General features: G+C 36.0%; 1 protein-coding gene across 1 annotated transcript in view; it reads left to right on the forward strand.

Annotated features, from left to right (window-relative positions):
* ADGRA3 (adhesion G protein-coupled receptor A3) overlaps positions 1 to 23,063 on the forward strand; it is a 52,070-nt gene that overhangs the window by 19,510 nt on the left and 9,497 nt on the right. The window contains exons 4-14 of the mRNA XM_069856200.1: positions 478 to 549; positions 1,417 to 1,488; positions 3,063 to 3,223; positions 4,722 to 4,935; positions 5,860 to 6,024; positions 12,394 to 12,595; positions 15,356 to 15,505; positions 18,537 to 18,698; positions 18,982 to 19,185; positions 20,008 to 20,221; positions 20,397 to 20,605. Of these exons, the coding sequence (XP_069712301.1) occupies positions 478 to 549; positions 1,417 to 1,488; positions 3,063 to 3,223; positions 4,722 to 4,935; positions 5,860 to 6,024; positions 12,394 to 12,595; positions 15,356 to 15,505; positions 18,537 to 18,698; positions 18,982 to 19,185; positions 20,008 to 20,221; positions 20,397 to 20,605 (1,825 nt within the window). The remainder of the gene's footprint in view (positions 1 to 477; positions 550 to 1,416; positions 1,489 to 3,062; positions 3,224 to 4,721; positions 4,936 to 5,859; positions 6,025 to 12,393; positions 12,596 to 15,355; positions 15,506 to 18,536; positions 18,699 to 18,981; positions 19,186 to 20,007; positions 20,222 to 20,396; positions 20,606 to 23,063) is intronic.

A 23,063-nucleotide genomic window follows, 5' to 3' on the forward strand; every position in this document is an offset into this window, starting at 1 on the left:
TATTCCTTTAAGAATTTTTGATTAAAGACCTGCATTGTACAATAATAAATAAATGTTTTTTTAAGTATAAATATAGAAGTGGTCCTATTTGTGTACAATAAATGTGCTAGAACAGGTCTCTGGAATGTAGACAAATTAAGTAATGTAGCACATGCTGAATATACTGTACAAATACGAAGATTTACTTTGTAGTGATATAAGCCAAGCCTCTTCTAAAGGGATTTGCTGGAAAGGCTTATTTAACTAGGCTTATTTAACTGTATGTGGGCAAATCATTATTACTTTAGAAATGGAATAAGACCTCTGTGTGCATGTGTGTATACCCATACTGCAGTACATCTTCTTGCTGAAAAAGACTAAATTTATGTATGGTGTAATCTGTTACTTCTGAATTTTAGTTGAAATACTACTGTTTGCAGACTGTATGTAATTTGGAAATGAAAGTTTATTCCAAGTTTTGCTTTTTCCTATTTATAGGGACTTAACTAATAACAGAATAGGCTGCCTGAATGCAGATATATTTAGAGGACTTGTAAATCTTATTAGATTGTAAGTATAATTTTATTGTATATGACTTAATTTCTTAAGTTTTAGTCATATGTAAGTTAAAATTCTTTGTTTCAGTGAGAGTAGTGTGATTGAAAGACATGCAGTTTGACTATGATTATGATTTGTTACTCAGTAGCAAGCTTAAAAAACCTGACATTTGTGGGCAACCAAAACTGTATTACTCAGTGCTCTGTCTGCTTTGCAACTGTTTTCCAATTTCTTAGAGGGTATAGTGCGATGAGAGCAGATAGGAATGGTTGGACTTCATGATCCAAGAGGTCTTTTCCAACCTGGTGATTCTATGAGAGAGAATAGCAGACTGTACAAAATGTTTTCCCTAGAGAACTATTTTGGAGTTATAGAATCTTTTGATGTCTGTGCCTTCCACTATGGCATCATTATGGTTGTGGTTTTCTGCCTTTCATCCATGTTTTGCAGTTCTTCATTGCCCTGGTTGTTAGCTTCTTACACAGTGCTTTTGCTCATCTAGAGATGTATATTTTTTACAAATATTCTACTATATCAAACAAGCTTCGATTCACTGAACAATGAAGTTAATTCTAAACCTGAAATGTATTCTCACTATGTGCTAATTGTTGCCTTAAATAAAAATAAAGCATTTGCTTTCAGTACTTGTTCCCATCTTAAGATTCTTCAGCTAAAAAAAACTATCAGGGAACAGTTTATTTGGGGATTTTTGCTAGTCTATCAGACCTGATTTTTATTCTTGCAGTAGTCTGAACTATGACAGTGTGTCATAACAGTATTTTATAGGTTTTAAAATAATGTTATCTTGAAGAGGTTCCTTTTTATTTCAATATCTGTTGCCCGAGCGTGAGTTCAGATTATGATACTTATATTTCTTAGGAATCTTTCTGGAAATCTGTTTTCTACGCTTACACAGGGAACGTTTGATCATCTTGGTTCACTAAAGTCTCTGTAAGTACTTATTACATCTAATCTTAATTTGCATGATCATTTGTGTTCTTAGTAAAAAACATTTCATGTATGCTTGTCTAGTCTAGTTTTGCATTTTTACTTTTAAACTCTGTAACAGTGGTTTACTTATCTGAATAAGTGCATGGGAAATGTACATACAGATATTTGGGTGTTTATAACTTCCTTCCTTCAAACCCAAACCATTCTATGATTATACCATTCTATGACTTGTTATGTAGTTCTGAGAGAACAAAGCTATACCAGCATCTGGGGTTCTGAAAATGTTATTCTTTATGCATTATTTATTACTTTTATACTAAATAAATAGCATTTTACACCTTTTGTTAACAAATGGAAAAAGTACTTCTAAGGAAGATCTTAGTCCTTGAAGAACAGTATGGTTTTGTTATCTCCCTCTGCTTTAATTTCATGAGAGTTGTAACCTTGTGTAAGGAAGAAAGTAAATGAAAAAAAGATTATCAGTGCTGATTGTATTTTCCCCTGGTAGTCATGACAGTTGGCTCACTGTACTGAGATGTTCTGACTTGTGGATTTGACACCAAGTTAAATTCTTGTTTATAAAGGCAAATGTTCCTTTCCTGCCTATCTTCTTTTAATTGTTCATAAGTTATCATCCTGGTATTTTAATTGTGTACATAAAGGTTTCTGTCCAAGAACATCATAGGTTTGACTAGAACCTGAATATAGCTGTTACTATTATAAATGTGTGTGTCTGGAGGAAATCTTGTGAACAAAGACCAAATGGAGTTTCACAGGAACGTCAGTTTAGAGTTTGAAATTCTGCCTATGATCTTGTGTTATCCTCTAGATGTTTGCAAAAAGGGAAATAAGTTGTGTTTTCACTAGAGGTAGAAAAGAGTGTAGACACAGCAATGTGTTTTGATACATTTTTAACTGTTTCTAAACAGATAAAATATTTGTTCTCTTTTAATTTAGCTGACTACAACAGACAACTATGGGGGGATTTGGTATGTCTTTTTGGTAGAAAGTATTATACAGAAAAGAGTTTATGAATCAATGAAAAATCTTAAAGGATTTTCATATAAAGTAGTATAAAACTATCATTAAAATTGTATGAACAGTGGTTCTGACAAGAGAAATGGAGGAATTGAAAAAGAGGAGAGGTTATTTTTGTATTTCTGTTGATTTTACTGTTAAAGCATTTCATTGCTAAAATGAAGCAATGAAGTGTGTTTTTAAGTTATGGTGATGCATATTTGAGCAAGTCCTTGTTATTTCACACTTAAATAAGATAAAATCCTTCTGTGAAAGAAATTGCTAAAATTTTTTTCATGTGCAGGCAGTAAATCTTCCTCTTATTTATGGAGAGGATTCCTGTTCTCAAGGACTGTGTTTTCAGACCACAGCACTCAGAAGATTAGAGTATCTTCCAATAATACATGGTGGTGGGCAACTCCACTGTATTCTGGGATTTGACTGCTTGTTGTCTGTATGTGTGTGACAACGAGGGGCACTGTACAGCTGTTGATGTCAAACTTTCAGACCTTTGAGTGTTGCATTTTGTCACTGTGAATATTGATTTTGTATTGCAGAGAATTTCAGACTGATTATCTTCTTTGCGATTGCAACATACTATGGATGCATCAGTGGTTAAAAGAAAGAAATATAACTGTACGTGAAACTAAATGTGCCTATCCCAAGTCGCTTCAGTCACAAACAGTAACTGGCGTAAAGCAAGAGCTTCTGACCTGCGGTAAGCACTCCTAACAAGTGATACTTATTCTCTAACACATTTCATATTCTGTTAATATCTGTGAACAGACTGTTTTTTGCTTTGTTTTAGTTCCCTGAAATGCAGCGCTTATGATAGTGATAATAGTAATTCTTTTTCAAAGGCTAATCTTTAGTCATGATTCAATATTTTTGCTCTTGGAAATAAATAATACAGCATAGGAAATTGGGAGGAGTAGCTGATACGCTAGAAGCCTGTGCTGCCATTCAGCGGGGCCTGGACAGCCTGAAGAGTTGGGTGGAGAGGAATGTAATGAAGTTCAAAGGGAAGTGTAGGATTTTGCACCTGGGAAGGAATAACCCCCTCCACCAGTACAGGTTTAGGGGTTGACCTGCTGGAAGGCAGCTCTGTGGAGAAGGACCTGGCCGTCCTGGTAGATAAGAAGTTGACAACAAGCCAGCAATGTGTCCTCCTGGCCAAGAAGGCCAGTGGCATCCTGTGGTGCATTAAGAGGAGTGTGGCTAGCAGGTTTGAGGGAGGTTTTCCTCAGTGAGGCTGCATCTGTAGTATTGTGTTAAGTTCTGGGCTCCCCAGTTCAAGAAAGACAAGGAACTACTGGAGAGAGCCCAATGGAGGGCAACAAAGTTGTTTAGGGGAATGGAGCATCTGAACAGGGTGCCCAGAGAGGTGTGGAATCTCCTCTGGGATATTAGGAACTCACCTGGACACATTTCCTGTGCAACCTGCTGTAGGTGAACCTGCTTTAGCCATGGGGGTTGGGGTGTGTGATCTCCAGAGGTCCCTTCCAACCCTTACCATTCTGTGATTGTGTTAAGTTGGTGATTGTGGATGTTACTCTGTAGAAACTAAGGATGAGTAACACTGTGAAGATAAGCTACGTTTTCCTGCTAATCCATGTTTTTTCAGGGATTTTTACTGGGACTTCACGAGTGGAATCAGAAATTGATAATTTTTTTTTTTCAAAATCCAGCTATCTGACTTAAGATATGTAAACCATTCCAAGCCCAAATTTCTGAAGCTAAAACATCTTCATTTTATGACTTACTTTCGTACATGGTGGTTCTGTTGTTGATGTGATTTCCTGTTGTGATAAAGCCATGACCAACTTGCTTAACTTTTGTCGTTATTAGTGTTATTCTGTCTGTCAAAATAGTAAAACACATCTCTGATGTTGAGATACTAAAGGTGATAAATTCTGAAGAAATAAAATACATAAATATATATTTTAATTCAAGTTTATGTGTTTCCCTTTTGGATGTGGATTAGCAAAATATTTTTGAAGTGTATTGCATCTAAGAAATACACATTTTGCAGAAAAATATGGTGAGAATTTGTATTTCTCAATATCTAAAGCATCAAATGTAGTTTTATCTGAATCTTGCAGCTTGTAAGGAGGTTATATCAATAATTGATATTCAGTTAGTGCATTTTTATCTTTTGAAAATTATGTATATAACAGGTTCTTGCTGTTAATTGTGCTTTTTCTCTTGAATTCTAGAACCACCACTTGAATTACCATCTTTTTATATGACTCCATCTCACCGCCAGGTTGTCTTTGAAGGAGATAGTCTACCCTTTCAATGTATGGCTTCGTATATTGATCAAGACATGCAAGTCTTGTGGTATCAGGACGGAAAGATAGTGGAAACCGATGAGTCCCAGGGTATTTTTGTTGAGAAAAACATGATTCATAACTGCTCACTCATTGCAAGGTGAATCCATGAAGAGAAAACATATTTCCCACTCCTTATTTTTGGCTCCGATTTAGTGACTATTTCCATAACCAGTAAGGTTATGGAAATAACAGCGTATTTTTGCTGAGTGAACATCTGTAGACAGAAATTTCCCAAGTAGGGAAGCAGTCTGTAACTTCACATATCTCTTAAATTACCTCGGTTTGGTCACTGTTGTTATCTATCAGGTTTGAGAGCAGTCTAGAGATTCGGCTATTCAAATCTAGCTGCTTAAAACAGGATTAGCGAGAACAGGTTGCCCAGGACTTTTGTAGCTGAGTTTTAATTATCTCCAAGGATTACCCAATGCAGTTTGTGTGAAATATGTTTGTGGGAGGATACATTTGTTCTCTTGGAACATTAAAATTATGAAGGCTAGGCATTTAAGTGAAGTCCTCATTGATTCTTTCCTCTTCCTTCTGAGCACACCACAGTTGGTAATATTGAAGTTCTCCAGCAGAGATCTATAAGTATAATTTATTCTGCCTGCAGCAGATTTTTGACTCATTCTGCATCTACAGAATGGTTGTATAACCTATAATTGTATTAGTAAATTAGGACTTCTAACTTCATCACAAATTATGCCATTGGGAAGGTTTTTTTTAATTAGTCTTTCTGGAACAACAACTATATAAGTTTTATGTTGAAGAGCTGTGATAACACTTGAGGAATTTGGACTTCTCAGGTCTTCTTTCTGAATTCAAGGAACTTTTTCCCATGGCTGTTCCGAGAACTAGAGAAATACTAAATATTTCTCTGCTTGTTATGGCACATTGGTTCATAGATAGCTCTGGTTTTGTAAGATCACACGGTTGTATGTAATTGGTTGTCCCATTGTCTTTCTGAACTTTATTCATGTTTTTGTAAAAGTTTATATGAATTTTCTTTATTTTGTCTTCCCAGTGCACTGACAATCTCAAACATTCAGGCTGGCTCTACAGGAAACTGGGGCTGCCATGTGCAAACCAGACGTGGGAATAACACAAGGACAGTAGACATTGTAGTGTTAGAAAGTTCTGCGCAGTACTGCCCTCCAGAGAGAGTTGTGAACAATAAAGGGGACTTCAGGTTGGTATCCTCAGTTTGGGTTTGGGGGCGGGGTGGGGGGGGGTGGTGTGTTTGTTTGGTTTTTTTGGTTTTGGGTTTTTTTTAGAGAAAAGAAAAATGCATTTAATTTCACTATTAACTAAGGTATTATGCTTTAAAGGCACCTATGTGGATTTTCATTTGTAAGCGGTGTGGAATAGTTATTTAACTGTTCTAATTAGTATATGTTGGAAGAAGTGCACACAACTACACCATGAAATGTTAAACTTTGAACCTGTTAACTCACAGCTTTGGAAAAGATGAAAAAGTAAACTGTGATATTTGAAATATTTAAATGGGTTTATTGGAATAGATAAAACTTTTTAGGTAATCTTTAGAGTGGACTGTTTACTGATAGAGTGGGGAGGGGGACATTCCACCAGATTATCATTCTGTTTTTAAAACCCTCCTGCTCGTGTACAACAAAATAACTACAGAAGAAACGTAATGTAGAGGTTTTTTTCCTCTCTGTGAGTATTAGAGTAAATAATATCAATAGTGCTTTCTTTTAATGATTTTTGGGACTATAGTGGTAGCTTTGACATTCCATTTTGTAGGATATTGCAGTCTAGTTTATCTTTTGTTCTTATCTCTTCACCTGTTTTCCCTTTTCTGATCTTTCTGCTTCTGGTCACTCTAACACCATGTTACTTCTGGAGGTGCCAGCTGTAACAGGTACCTTCTATATAGATTCTTTTTGTGTAAGGTAATTCCCTTTGTAACTACTCTGTTGTATCTCCCTGTGGTAGCTCCTATTGAGCATTAGTGTATGTCATTAGCATATGTTCTCACTACAGTTTATAGGGTTTCTTAATGTTGTAATACCTGCTTTTACCCACTCATCTATTTTCACTTCTCTTATGCTGCTTGGCTATGCTGATCTTCTGTTTGACCTTTTGTTTATTTATTAACTTCTATTCCTTTCTCTGTCTACATTAAAGTTCCTTAAAGTTGTCTTTTTCTGTACAGCTAATCTAATATCCAAAGTCACTTATTTTAAGAGATGAAAAGTTAAAGCATGATGCTAGTATATAGTTTTTTGGGAGGGGAGAAGACAACCTTTCAAGTGCAGAAGGCCACCTGCAGTTGTAGCAGTAATTCAGTTGAAGTCCTGGTTGAGAGCATTTGTTTGGAGTTAACCTTCATGTTAATCAGCTGGACTCTTGAGTATAGGGAAGTAGTGGTAAGATTACTGCTGCACGGAGGCAATTTGGAACTACCAATGAGCTTCACTTTCACATTGTAACAAATTATTTATACAAAAAGCCGTCTGCATATCCACTTCTTACACTGTGGTGGTTTCAACTGCAGGGATGAGCTTTACATTAGAAAATGAGAACTTCTTGCTTAAGATAAAAGGTGGAAAAAACCTGATGCATGCTGTATTCATCAAAGAGCACATCTATTTAAATCACTTATGCATTTTTTTTTTTTAATGATACAAGTGTGAATTGTTCTTTGATTTGCCATTAGAGGTGAAAACAGATGGTAAGGCCTTATTTCAAAGTGTTTTCCGTTAAATTAACCTGTGCTGTTCAGTGGCTATTCAGTGTAATAGGATTTTACCCCCTCTGGAATTCAGTAGGAAGAAATAAGATTTAGGAAATGTTCAGCTTATCAAAAAGTTCACTCCGTCTGGGTCTACTATAACAGACTTCCATTTGTTGTTTAGGTAGAGTAATAATAAAGAGTAATTTTTCACCTTTGAGACCATATGGAAATAAGGCTTTGACTAGTGAGAAAATAGTTCTGAGCAGATGGCTCTAAATGATCCTAGGTGAATTTGATTTTATAGTTTTTTATTTGGAACTGGTTAGTCATTTCAGCTTGGAAGCTGTTTCAAAACTGGCATCTAGATTTTTATCCTCTCAGAGATGAGATAGCAAGGCTTAGCAAAGGAGGATGTTTGTCTTCAGTGTCTTTGGCTCAGTCATAGTAATTTATCATGAATTTATACAGATAGGCAAAAATGTCTTTTTCAAGGACTTTTTTTAATTTAGATATTATTTTAAGTTTTACTTAGATAATCTCACTGAATGCTATAGTCCATGATTAAACTGAAAACACAGTGTGAATGTTAAAATGTAACCTAATGCGTCTGCTTCAGTAAGTTCTTCAGCTGATGTGTTTAGAATAATTTTATGCTAGTAGCTGATAGAATTTTCTTGTTAAATGTAAGAATTATCCTTTTGAAAACTCTTACTCACTGGGAGTAATTAATCTTAAAACTGTAATTGTTATGCTGAATTTGAAGAGTTACTAAGATGTAATAGGGAACAATATTGGAGCTACCTGTGAGCTAATGAAATTATGATATAAAAACTCATTGTAACTGAAAGTAACTGTTGGTTTTAAGACATGAATGCTTTCAAAACAGAATTAATATGCATGAAGGAAAGGATTCTTTCGTAATCTTATGGTCTGGCATTTTTTTTTCCTGAAATGAAATTACAGTACTTAAATGTAAATGAACCATCGTTTCCCTCACAGCTGTCTACTCTCATGCATGTGTGATAAATTCTGAGCACCTAATTATAAACAGTGATGCAATAAGAGTGTTAATACAGTCCAAATTTGCACTTCTCCCAGCAGTTGGGTAAACTGTGAAAGATATTTAAGCTCAGGCTCAGAAGAAATTATGAATGCAGCCAAAGTTATGTAGCCTTTGATCTTATGGTGCGAGTTTCTTGTCATTAGTCACCTTTGGAGGGATGTCCTCTCCAGCTTCATGGAAAGTGGAGTGTCTTATCAGCTCATCTCATGCAGGTTCCAGGAGGAAGCGATTCACAGCCCAGAACTGTCCAGGTTAACAGTCACTTAGTCAAAATAGGGAATAAGAGATGTGTAGCTACAGCTGGAATCAGTTCCCTTATCTTATTCACCACTGGGCTGTAAAGGAACTTGTACTGGTGCAAGGGGTGTTACGAATGGGAGAGGAAATAGGAAAAGAGACACTGTTGCCCACAAAGTGCTTGTCTTAGAGACACTGTGTGTTTGTGTTGATTTTGTGTATGTGAAATTATGACAGAAAGCTAGGAGTTTTAAATTGCCCACCTTTTATGTGCAGTTTAGTGGAAAGCTTTTCTAAACCATTAGATGAATAAAATATTAGTTTTATTAGTAAAATGTTTCTGTAGATATCTAACTGTGTTTTAAAGGTAGCATGCGCTATGTGACTGTCTGGCATCGCTGGTGTTCTTTTGAAATAAAAAGATGATAAAATGGTGTGTAGGGAGATGAAGGAAAAGTAAATGCAGTAGGAATAAAAGGACAGTAACAAAAGGGAGAGACGAATAAAAAGATAGGAGAAGTAGAGAGAAGGCAAATAAACTTGTGATAGCCTAATAATCTTTGAAATAATGTTTAACGCTGAAACTCTCACTTTTTTTCCATTTGCTGGTTCCAGAAGTTCCAGAAGAGAGAAATATATATACATATATAGAGAGCGAGCTTAGAAATTATACTTGTTTAAAAACATAGTCATTAAAGCTCTCATGTGAGTCCTAATGTTTTGCTGTGGTTTCTCTTTCTAGTTCTTTAGATGTAAATAGCTAGGAAAGAAATGGCATATGCCATTTTACAGTCAAAATATTTGTCTTGGAGATGTGTCATACAACATCTGTCAGGACTGCAGAGTTTAAATTTTCCTAAGGCCATGTGGCACTCAGCCTGTAAGGCAATACATTCAGTCAAAACTGAGCTGACCAAACTTTAACTTAAAATGCTTTGGAAGAACCTAACTCCTAGAAAATTATGTAAAGACAGAGACATGTATCCCTTTCAGAGTGTCATCTTTGATGTAGAAACTCAATAAAAAAATGCCAGTATTGATAAAATTGTTTTGGAAATGATGTTCTGACACTCCAGTTGTCAGCATTTCTGGAAACCTGACTCTGCATTCTGGAAGCTGAGGTATGGGTGTGTTATGCGAGGTATTTGTGGGCCTGCATGTCTTCTAACAGCTGTGCCAGCTGATTTATTAGTTGTCCTCATCTGCCTGTTTTCCTTTTGGCTTCATTCTCTGAAGGCTCATTATATATCTGTAAGAAGTGGGAGGATAGAAGTAGCTCATCTTTGTACTTGTTTTTTTGTCAGTCTGTGTTGGTCAGAGTTTAATTTGTCCATATAGAAATTTCAGAGGCTTAGGTAAGTTTATACGTGTTACATCTCCTTATACATTCCTCCCTTCCTAACAGGTCCATAACTTACACTGTCCATGATCACAGTTGGCCAGGCATAATCCAAAGTGGTGTTTTAGTTAGCTAGCAAGGCTGCATGTAGTTTTGCACTAGGGTCCCTGCTGGGACTGCAGTAATTCACAAAGGCTATTGTGATTTTTCTAACAAAGACTTTTGTCCTTTCTGCTGGCTTTGGTAAATGCTTTACATTACCATTGCAGAATCTGTGCCTGCTCTTTGAATTAATTTTCTCTAAAATTAATTAATATTCTCTAAAATACCTGTATATAATTCCTGGGATTGGGAAAAACTATGCTGATTTTTTTTTCTTTTAATCACCTCCATCGCCATCAGCTCTAGTATAACCTTTCCTTTCTGATAAAGGTTGAATGGTGACACTTCTGTTACTGTCTCAAAGTGGCTGCTGAGGCTCTGAATATAAGTATATACATGTTTGCTGGGCTGGATGATACATGTATGATACCCAAATAATAACACATCTCCATTTAACTAAATGATGTCACAAAAATATGGAGAACTGATTTGTAATGCCAAATCTGTTAGAAAAGGTAGTAAAATATAAGCCTTTGTTTTCTAGTTTGATTTATTGCAATTACTGTCAAGTCTTCTCCATTAGATTTCTTACTGACTTTGAATTCTTTTATGGCCGTTGCCATGACTTGTGCATTTTAGATATCTCCCAGTAGCTAGCTTTGAGTTGCTTGTTGCCCAGACCTAAGTAGTCTTTGCCAAAATAGTGTGAAGTAAAAGTCTGTGTTCAGTTACTAAACATACTGAAATTCTTATGTTGGAGCCAGTTAGGAATAAATAGGAATTTGAGATAGCAAAGACTTTCGTTATACTTCAAAAGGTTAATCTCTTGCATTGTTTAATATAGTTGAGAAGTGTAGCCTTTTACCTTGGTTCATTTCTGCAGTTATTCTCTTCTTTGAGAAAGAAATGTGATAAATCCCAGCATCTTCAGTAAGAGAAGTTACTTTTTTTTTTTTCCAAATATAAACATGTTCTGAGCATCTCTTATTTTAGATGCTAGTGGTGACTAAATGGACAGTCTAGTTATGAAAGCAAACTTTAAATCACAGTGTAACATAACAGAACTTTTTGTTTGATTTCAATTTTTGGAGACAACTGCTTTGTGCAAGGCCCATTGGAATACTTAAAACTGAGAATAAGAATGTTAGCTCTTCAGGCTGTTGACAAAGCTTGACCTAATTACAGTACAGAAAGCCTGGGCTAAGCAAATAAAGCTCTCTTGCTTTCTGTTTCAGTTAAACCTTGTCTTGGGTTGTTGGATTTGAAATACTTACCATTCTGTAATTTGGGAATGTATGCTTCTTTTGCTTTTAAACTTTTAAGGATTAGTGTTCTGAATGATAAAGTACTGCTAATGCACATCTTAACAGGGAGAGGGCCAGAAGCAGGGGAAGGCATACTCGTTGACATTCCCTGTCCCTGTCCTCCTCTCTTCTCAGCATTGTAGTTTAATTCAGTCACAGTTTTGTTCTTTTCTTGCATTTCCTTTGAATCAGTTCAGATCTTGTGAATCAGTGCACTAAAGGTGTATTGCAGTTTAATTTTCTGTATTAATACTTTATTTCATTTTTCTCTGTTTATACATATAAAAAAATACACTAAAATTACGGAGGAGGAAGTTAAGAGATTGCCAGAAGTTTTCTTAGGAAGTGCTTAGCTCCACCTACCTTATTCATATCTTCAGCTTAGTCTTGATATGCATGCAGTCATTTGAAAATTACATTGGTGCATGTGAACAGGATGAGTTGAAAGCTTGCCTGTCTTTCTACTATGTGTTTAACTGTGTTCCATAGTGTTAATACGAAACCTTTTGTTAAGTAGGCAAGGGGGTTTTTTTAATAAAAAATTTGTTAACTACTTATAGTAGTTGTATAAGCACCTTTTTCTCTCCACCTGCAACTCGTGAAAGAAATAAAAAAAATGCTAGCATTAGAACTCGTTCTGTTAATAGTATACAAATACGAACAGCTTGAAAACACTGAAGATGTGCCAAGGTGGCCCTTTAAATAGTTTAGAGATGCTTAGTTTTGAGTGTCTCTTTATTTCATGTTGTAGTGCTTAATCCTTTTATTTACTTGTCATGTAAATTTGTCTTTTTTTTTTGCTTTTGACTCCCCAGGTGGCCTAGAACATTGGCAGGCATCACAGCTTACCTGCTGTGTACACGTTATTCTGCTGGCAGTGGGATATATCCTGGCAACTCGCAAGATGAGAGAAGAGCCTGGCGCAGATGTGACAGGGGAGGGTACTGGGCAGAAGAGGACTACTCCAGGTGCCAATATGCAAATGATGTGACTAGAGTTCTTTATATGTTCAATCAGGTAATTTGGGCATGTCTATTAAATCATATTCTTTAATGAAAATCAAAACTTGGAAGTCTGTTGATAAATTTATTTTAAGCTGGTAATACTGGTGGCCTAGATGAATTATGATGAACACATGCCTCGAAGCACAATGTGAAACTTAGAAGTCTACGTGAAGAGTTTAGTTTAATATCTGTTTTGAGTACTCCCAGACCGACAGTGCAAGCAAGATTGTATTCTTTGGTGTACTTGTGTAAAGCATAAGAGAATTGTACTTGTCATGATTGATTTTGTCGTCTGGATGTCCTGTCCATATGCTATAAAGAAACAAGTGGGCTGAGGCTGTAATAGAAAACAGCTATTTTCATTATCGTAATGGAGAGCAGTCAAATTCTGCTTTGCTTCTGTGGCTGTAAACCTTTTAATGGACTCAGTGTGGCTGGTGAGAGTTAATTACTGAAAGTAATAAGTAGTAACTAGACTTCTCTAATCTGCTAGTGCACACCAGGATACAAAAATATTCTGTATTATAAAAGTGAGTATGAAAATTTTTCAGTTCCAAACTCTGTACTCTCAGATGTCAAGCATCAGTTCAACAAGTGAAACTATGGAGATCTGAGGATGTGGTAGGGGTTTTGTGTATTTTGTTTGCTTGTTTTAACGATACAGCTGTACCATTTGAGTTCATGTTGGTAGCTCAGCCTGTTTAACATGAGCTGTGGTGCTTGTCTGACCCCAGGGGAGAATTACTGCATGTAGCTTGTGTTGAGTGTGTTTCAGTGTGTGAGCTCACTCCCTGAAAGAGAGTGAACTTCACAATGGTGTCAGAAGCACCACAGCCCCTAGCTGGGAAAATTGGACTCTAAAGTGATAGCTTCCCTTTGGATGTCTGTGATTTATGCACGTGGTGAAGGCTTGACATCCAGTGGCTTGGCCTAAATCTAGTTTGAGGTGAAAGCATTGAACACATTATGTAGGTGGGTTGTTGCTCACTTGCTCCTTCTGTGTTCCATTACTTACTAATGCAGACATATTCTGAGGAGGGTCGTACTTTGACTGGTTAGCAGATAAGAGATGATGCTGGGGATCCCTTCATTGTCCTTCTGAGAGACACAACAAGGTTGAGTGCTTGTTGAGAGTTTTGATTGTTTGTCCTTTGCCTGGGAATTCACATTTTCCTGCAAGGCCTGTAACAGCTCGATGCTACTGCTGCATATGTATAGTCCAGCTTTAAAGTTGCAGCTGCTCAGGAGCCTAGATGATTTCAACCTGTTGGAACTGCTTTTGGTTAGCCAACTTTTATCAGAACATTGCCAACTTCACGGTAATAAGTTGAAAATATGCAGGTCAGATTTGTATCTTCAGAAAAGCAGAAGTATAATTTCTATGTGTAAAGTAGATAGCTTCCTGTTACCTGCTTAAAACTACATGCACACAGGCATGCGAACTGAAACAGAGGTTTCAAATTTATTCTTTTTTTTTTTAGGAGAAATGGCATGCTTGGGATTTGGGAGTTAGTTTTACTCATTAGAGTCATCCTTTTTTTTATGCATGGTAGATTTGGAATCTTTAGCAGTGTTCTACACAGGAATTTATTGTCTTGGCAACTAATACTAAATGCAATATTCTAAGCATCTTTAGAGTCTTTGAACGCTATGGTTGTTGAGCCATTTTGAACATTAGAACTCTGCCAAGCAATTTAAATCAAGTAGACGTTTAAGTTTAAAATGGGATGAAAATTTTATAATATTTATACAAGAACATTTATATTTTACTGGTTTTATTTGTGTGTCATATGGGTATAGTTTTAGGTGAAAATAAATTAATCTTTAAAGAAAAAGTTCAAAGAAATTATACAGAATATCTGAATTTGAGTGTTGACTTTATTCAGTATATGTTATGACTTTGAACTGAATTTATACTTTAAATGCGTGACTGTCAATGTTTTGGAAAAAAAATTACCTTCCGTTAACTGCATGTGGATCTATGTACCAGTGCTAAGACCAGCGGGGACGTATATATACACTGTTGTGATTGTGGCACGTTGAGTAATGCAAACTAGATATCTGTACACCAGAAAAAAAGGAGAGATGGAACATCTCTGGTTTGGGTTATCGTGGATAAACAGTGTCTGAACATGAACTGATAGCATTTGCACAGCTTTCCACTCTACTAGATGAAATTTCCTGGTTTTGGTCCCTGCTAGCACAGGCATGTTGATGTTGCATACTATTTACCAGAGAATTTTCCAGCATGATCCTTGTTTCAGGAATGAAATCATGAGCTTTGTTGTAGAGATGCTCTGTCTTGGGGTTTTTTGTGTGTTCTATTCCAAATGCTTTCTGTAATTAGAGTCAAGAGTGAATGCTCCAGCAGTGGTGCGTTTAAATTTCTTTTGGCCTCTTTTTCTATAAAATGCTGTATTTTTTAGGCTTTGGGTTATCATGTGTAGGCTCTGGTGAAAAGAACAGTATTGCCTGTTTTGTTTTTTTGTTTTGTTTCTTTTTTTTTCTTTGTCATGCAACATCTCTCTCCATTCTAGGACAACAGGACAAAATCTGGTTTCTGGCTGCAAGTACAAATGCTGATTCTCTTTCTTGTAGGAAATGTTTTTGCTAACAGATAAGGTGATAGTCCCTAGCTACTTAAAACACTGTGGTCCTTGTGTAGGGGTTGCTATCCTTTTAGGGAAAATGCTTGTTTATTAATTGCTGAAGTGTTGCCTCTGTCTTGTACTTTATTTGCTCTCCAAAATGGTGACGTATGTTCTCTGTGTAGATGCCGCTGAACCTTACTAATGCAGTGGCAACAGCAAGACAGCTCTTGGCTTACACCGTGGAAGCAGCAAATTTTTCTGATAAGGTGGATGTTATTTTTGTGGCTGAAATGATTGAGAAATTCGGAAGATTTGCTGAAAAATATAAAGAGGTAACTGGATAATTTGCCATCACTTAATCGAAGTGTTTGTCCTTAAATATTCTCAGCAGTGAAACCTTCTCAATAGTAGATGCAGGCACCGAGTTAGTGGATTATCAGATTCTCTTCCATGTTTTTGTTTGTTTAGTAGGTGCCTGAAGTTGCTGACCCATGGTCACAGACTTCGCATTCGCGCTGAGATGATCCAGCATTCACTGGACCTGTAATGTGAGTAACACCTCTGGTCAGCACTGGAGCAGGGAGATAGGTACAGTAAGTCTGTTTTTATTTAATATGGAGTGGGTCACGCAGGTTTTCATTTATGTGTTCTTACCTAAAAATACAAATAATGAAAGCCTCAGAGATCCTCTCAATAATGAATAAAACAAGACTTATCTTCTCCCCTCCCAGCACGGTAGGCTGTCTTTATTCAGTATTGAGCGGCATCTCTAAGGTTTTCAGTATTCCTATATCTTGCAGGATATAAGAAATTAAATTAGAATCTTAGAGAACGCTCATGATGGGGAGAAAAATTAGTCCCACCAGTGGGTAGGAACTCTCTGTTTCACTGCTGAACAGAGGTTATATTGATCTCACCGTACAGTGCATGTTGGGAATTTGGAGACCACAATGGCTCAATTTTAAACGTGTGCAAAAAAAGTGCCAAATTTCTCCATCTACCCTCAGCAAACCATAAATACTGGTTGTAAATTCTTTGCAGAACTCCTTGGAGAATTTTCAGGCTAAACTTCGTTTTTACAATTATAGCTTGGATTTTTTTTTTTATTTTGGAATTACATAAGCAGTTCATTGAATGGATTATTTTGTACCCATCTGAAAATAGAAGTATGTTTTGAATTGCTGCATGATTTATTACATTGTAAGGATATTCTTTTTTCAGCTGTGATTTATTGTCTGTAGAGTGACACAATCTGGCATTACTTTGCGATGTTTGAAAGTAATAAATGATATGAAGAAATCTAATTTAAATTTATAGGTAGTTTTGGTGTTAGGTGATGTATTTTTTTTATCGTCATTGGTTTGATTTGAAGTCAACCTTTGATTTGCTGATATTTTCAAGGAACATGAGTGCAATTTCATTTCATATTCTTATTAGTAGCTACTAATAAGAGTTATTTCTTATTAGGATATTGCTCTACAAACTTTTTCTTGACACTGTATTCACTTATACCATCTTGTTGTTAGTGTTTGTTTGTGTTGCACTGGCTGTTCTGAAAAATAAATACCATAAAATACAAAAAGCTTCAAATAATAGTTTCTTTGTGACAAGAAACAAACTGAAGACAAATATTCAGAAAGGTTTTAGATTGTCTTGTTAGAATGCAGTTAGAAAACCTTGTGCATACCTTGTTAAGCAGGGGAAAAAATAATATCTAATATTTTTTAAAATATTAAATATGAAGCAACCTAAGTCCTGTCACTTCAGGATCTTAATACTGATAATATATTGTAAAACTAAGATTTCTTCACGTGTAAGACATGGTACTAGTTTTCAAGTGGTAAAAAGTCATAATAAGCATCTTCAATTAAAGGTCTACAGACTGCAAATGCTGCTATAGGCTCTGTGTTAGCTCTTGAGAAGCTTTGCTGCTTGTAGCTTCTGTCCCTAAAAGAGAGAGTTCTTAAAGAAGTACATGTTTTTTCATTCCTATTCTTGGCTGTATTTTTAAAGATTTTTTAAAAAAGAACAACAAACTACTGTGTTCTTTCCTTATTAGTAATACTCTGAAAACAAATGGGGAAGCCCGGATAGTAAAGGATATGTCCTTCCCCACCTTGTTTCTCTTGGCACAGAAAATTCCAGCCTCTAAATTTAGGCACTGAATGTTGCATTTCACTCAATTTGACTAGAAAATACATATACCTTCACTTCTGGTCCAGTTTTTGTCACCGTCTCTTAAATGCTGTGAAACTTAACATGTTGTAATTGGTGGTTTGAAAGCAGCTCTGGTACCTGTGAGTATTTCTCTCTCGTGTAACCTGCAACCTAAAACAGTGCATGCAAAGTTCAGCGTGGGTGAGGAAGGGATCAAAGAAAAAGTAGGCATGGCAGAAAGAGAAGCAGAAGAGTTGTATGCTAGTTTTTGCCTGTATTACTCTTTTTCTTATTATCTTCTCCCGCATATGCAGAGTTATACTGTGTTCAGTTCTGGGTCCCTCACCACAAGAAGGATTTTGAGGCTCTGGAACGAGTCCAGAGAAGAGCAACAAAGCTGGTGAAGGGGCTGGAGAGCAGGTCTTATGAGGAGTGGCTGAGAGAGCTGGGGTTGTTTAGCCTGGAGAAGAGGAGGCTGAGGGGAGACCTCATTGCTCTCTACAACTACCTGAAAGGAGGTTGTAGAGAGGAGGGTGCTGGCTTCTTCTCCCAAGTGACGGGAGACAGGACAAGAGGGAATGGCCTCAAGCTCCGCCAGGGGAGGTTTAGGCTGGACATGAGGAAAAAATTTTTCACAGAAAGGGTCATTGGGCACTGGCAGAGGCTGCCCAGGGAGGTGGTTGAGTCACCTTCCCTGGAGGTGTTTAAGGCACGGGTGGACGAGGTGCTAAGGGGAATGGTTTAGTGTTTGATAAGAACGGTTGGGCTCGATGATCTGGTAGGTCTCTTCCAACCTGGTGATTCTATGATTCTATGATTATTGCTGATTTTTATATGTATAGTTTATTCTGGTTTTATTTATTATAGATTTAAAGTTGACTGCAAACAGTCCTTTTAAATACTACAGTAAAACATCGAGTATGATGCTCTTTGCTTTTAATGAAATATCTGTGTTTCTTATGTTTTTATTTTCTAAGTATAATATAAAAAGCCAAATTACATTGACATAGCAGTTTTCTTGGATGGAAATAAATATCCAAGTCAAAGTGTCTCAGTATCTCAACTTGACAAGTGATGATTGAGATAAAAACAACTGATTTCCTTTCGGGTTTTGTGCTGACGAGTCACTTTGTATTTTCTGATAATGATCCTACTTGATGAACGTTTTCAAAGATGTAAAATAGTTTTGTTTCTCTTCCCTATTAGCTTGGTGATGTGATGGTGGACATAGCAAGTAACATCATGTTAGCTGATGAGCGTGTTCTATGGATGGCACAAAGGGAAGCCAAAGCTTGCACTAGAATTGTACAGTGTTTACAGAAAATTGCTATGTATCGGCTTGCAAATGGAGCTCAAGTTTATTCTACTGTAAGTATAAATTTATTTATTTATAAAGACATTTTGCTGGCTCTTGAGTTTCGATAGCTTTTTATTTTTCTTAATAGATGTTGGCATTACCTGAAATGCCTACTATTTCTGTAGGGAGAAGAGAAATAATCAGAATGGATTTATCCCTGCCATATAAACAGAAACATTTTTCTAGGTGTGTTTTTGTGTTGTGGTAGAGAATCCGTTTAAGATTATTTGTTATTCTTCCTGTGGTGTGTAAAATTATTTAATGTTTGATTTTTTTTTTTTTTTTTTGTCACAGTATTCTCCAAATATTGCCCTGGAGGCTTATGTAATAAAGGCTGCTGGTTTCACTGGCATGACATGCACCGTATTTCAGAAAGTGGCTGCATCAGACCGTACGGGACTCGGTGATTACGGGAGAAGAGATCCAGATGGAAATCTAGATAAACAATTAAGTTTTAAGTGCAACGTTTCAAATACACTGTCAAGTCTGGCTTTAAAGGTCAGATACTCATTGTTTCCTTGCTGACTTCATAATAATACCTTAAATATGAATTATTTGGAAAGCAAGCTTGTATTATTATTAATTCCAGATTTTGAAGTAGCGTTTTTACGTAATGCAGAATGACTGTGATTAGATAATTAAAGTGACAAAGGGTAATAAATATGATTATAGAATAGTTTTTTAATGAGTAGATGTGGTTTTCTTTATAAAAACATCTTAAGTTGAACGATACTTTCAGACCTTTTCACAGCAATGGAAATTGAAATGCTCTCTAGTTCATAATAATACTTGGTTTTATTTTGCTTCATTTTCACCTTCATTACATATTAAATCAGATCTTGCGAGTCTCCTTAAATATCTGAAATATTCTGTTCAGTGATGCTGTAACTAAGCATGAAGTAGAAAATGAACCCGAAATGTTCATTTTCTGTGCATGCATGTACAGTGAGGTTTTTTTTTTGAATGGTACAAATGCACAATTACAGCATTTCTCTTTGTCTGCTTGTCTTGGTTGCTGCTTTTAGTTGCCAGTGGTCTATTCTGGAAAACTCTTGAAGTTGCTATCAGTAACTATTACAACTTCAGTCTATCAAGTAAGATAACTATGGAATATTAAGGTTTTTTTTTCTTTTTGAAGAAGTGTTAAGAATTTAATACCCTGATTCAACAATTTTATCATTGATTACTTGGAAACACTGTCAAACAGGTTTGTCACAATATATAGTCTACTAAATGCATTCATCTCTGACACTGGTCAGTTTTATCTCTGTAAAGAATGTAATTTTCTCTGTAAAACTGTAAAAATCTGTTTATTTCTAGAACACAATCGTAGAGGCATCTATCCAGTTGCCAGCCTCCCTTTTCACCCAAAAGCAAAAAAGAGAAATCAGATCAGCAGACGAATCTGTCTACAAGCTTCAGCTTATTGCATTTCGCAATGGAAAGCTTTTTCCAGCAACAGGAAATTCAACAAATCTGGCTGATGATGGGAAACGTCGTACAGTTGTAACACCAGTTATTCTTACCAAGATAGGTTTGTTTTTCATTATTACTTTTTTTATGAATATATGATATTTATCTTATGAAATAAGAAACATTTTTGGCTCTTTTGTTTTGGCTACTGTGTATATATGTGTCTAATGTGTCTAAAGTGTCTAACATTATACGTTATGAAAAATTCATGTGCAAATACATTTCTTTTGTAACAGATGGTTTAAACCTAGCCAGTCACCACATTCCTATAAATGTGACACTGCGGCGCATTGCACATGGAGCAGATGCTGTTGCAGCTCAGTGGGACTTTGATCTACTGAATGGACAAGGAGGCTGGAAATCTGATGGTTGTCGCATTCTTCTGTCCGATGAAAATATTACTACCATTCAGTGCTACTCCCTCAGCAACTATGCTGTGTTAATGGTATGACAATTATAATCCCACATCTCTTCCTGGAATTTAAAAATATTCAAAATGCAGTTCTGCATGTGAAGGGATGTTTGTGTAAAGAAAATGAGTATTCCCCCATTCCACTTCACATAAAACTAGACATAATAAATATTCAAGGGGGTTTTTGTGTTGATATAAATGTTGATGGAAGATGAGGTTTAAGTGGAAGTCTGTCAAAATCGGATTGCTGAATATACTAGACAGGAAAGAATTTTCATATGTAAAGTACTGTACTATAGGAAGCCATTTTAATGAACTAATTAATCAAATGACATTTTATAAACTTCAGTCTAATAAAGATAGTTTAAAATAAAAGTGACCGTCAACCCTCCCTCAGTTTTTTCCATGGTAGATTAAATTCGTTAGTTTTGTCTGATAGGAGTGTTTCCCCCCGCCCCATGATCTGTAAGCAGAAACAGCTTTTTCACTGCAAATTATCTGTTCATTCAGTAGTATGTAGGTCTTTTCATAGAAGACATTGATTGAAAAAGGGGGGGAAAAGAAATCAAACCAGTTACTACCCAAAATATTTTTAACTGTTGCTTTCAAAAATAGTCTTAGCATATTGACGTCAAGGTAATTGTTAACCAGTTCTAAAGTGTAGTGATAGTTAAAGAAGGGAGTGAAACAACTTCTTTTAGTGCTCTTCAGTTACAAAGTAGGATTTCTTCTTTGTCTATTCCCAGAGTTCTTAAGTTCAGAATTTGGCCTAGGAAGCCTCCCTTTTTACAGATGGTGCTCATCAGTCATCACCACAGATACTAAATGATAAAATGTGATACATAAAAGCGGTAGGTAGTCGGAAGCTGAGTGAGATAGTAAAGAGACTTAGGAAATAATGTTAACTGAAGTATTAATCTGGGATGGGTTTTGTTACAGTTGATTTGCTCTGTATTGAATTGAGCATATGTTTTTATGTTATCATACAAGGAAGAAAAAGGATTCCTTTACGATGATCAGTGTATGAGAAGTTGCTGTGTTTGTTTTGCAACTCAGATTTTCAAAAATCTTCCTCTTCAGTGAATTTAATGGTAACACCAGGAAGCTAAACATAGATAAAATTAAGATATGCCTGTCAGGCTTTTTAAAAGAGCTTAGCGAGCAACTTTTCACTTCACTTTTGAATGTATGGTTTTAATATTTCAAACTTAGAATCCTATGGTTCCCTTCTTTGATATTTTTTTAATATATAATCCTTTCCTAAACCATAACCGTACTTCAAAATGGAGTTAAACTTCATTTGTATGTGTAGTATGCATGTCAAGAGAGAGATGCTTTAAATTGGTCACATTCCTGCCATCTGCAGGAAGAAAAATGAAGAGCGTATTCAATCTGCTGCTTTAAATGGGTATTTCTCAGTTTAATGTATGGTAAGGTTATAATCAATATCTTATTGTCAGTTGTATAGAGAACTGTTGACAAGCAGGAATCAAAAGTTAGAGGAAGAGGCAGCTTTTTGTTCCTTTTCTGCCAGTGGCTTTTACTGTATGCTTGCTCAAAACTGGTATTCCTTAAATATTTAGTTATTTCGCAAAATGTTAGTGTGCAGGGACTGGAAAGGAGAGTAGGTAGCGGTGAATGAAATAGTATTCATCTGTTAGACGTTCCTTGCACAGAGTTAATACTTTGTAAAAGGTCTGTATGTCTGACTGGCAGCCAAAAAAAGATTTTCATAATGCCTTTTCTCCATATATTAACTAAAATAGCCATAATAGTCTATTTTATTTCTAGACTGCCATAGCATTTGGAAATCCTGGGTTCTGGTCCCTGGTTCATAGGAAATCCTTTTGGGTTTGCTTTTAGAAGTTTGGCTTTTAATTCAGTAGTTATTATTGACATCAAATACATGAACAATAGTGGCAGGAGGGACCTGAACACGATATTCCATCATCCTGACTGGACAGCAAATGACTTGAGCAGAGTTATTTTACTCTTTTAAGTCTACTTTGCGTTGCTAGATATATGTGTAGAAGAAAGGAGGTATTAATGTACTAACCTGTATTTATACATTTCAGAATGTAATGTAAAGTCCTTTTGAACAGGAAGCTCATAGCTGTGAGTGTCTGGTTTTATAGTCTGCTGATTTAGGAAGGTATAGTTATAAAATTTTATATTTATTTGGAAATCATTTTAGACACTGATTAATAATGGAAGAGAGAACCTGGAGGCTCCGCTGAAATGTTATTATTATAGGCCTACAGTAAAAGGAAAAAACCAGCAATGGTAGTTGAGAAGAAACGCAGTTCTGCTTGTTGGCTATAAACACCCCACTGTTCTTAATATCATCTCTACTGTTATTTTTCTGTCATTCTTTTTTATTGAATTATTATTTAGGATCAGTTTAGCTCAGAAATAACTATTACCACTCCTCACTCTTAGCAGGTCTGATTTAAAAAGTGCAGTCAATAAGAATTTCATTGACTTAGTGGGT

The sequence above is a fragment of the Phaenicophaeus curvirostris genome, chromosome 4 (assembly GCF_032191515.1).
Source record: "Phaenicophaeus curvirostris isolate KB17595 chromosome 4, BPBGC_Pcur_1.0, whole genome shotgun sequence".
Taxonomy (NCBI): Eukaryota; Metazoa; Chordata; class Aves; order Cuculiformes; family Cuculidae; genus Phaenicophaeus; species Phaenicophaeus curvirostris.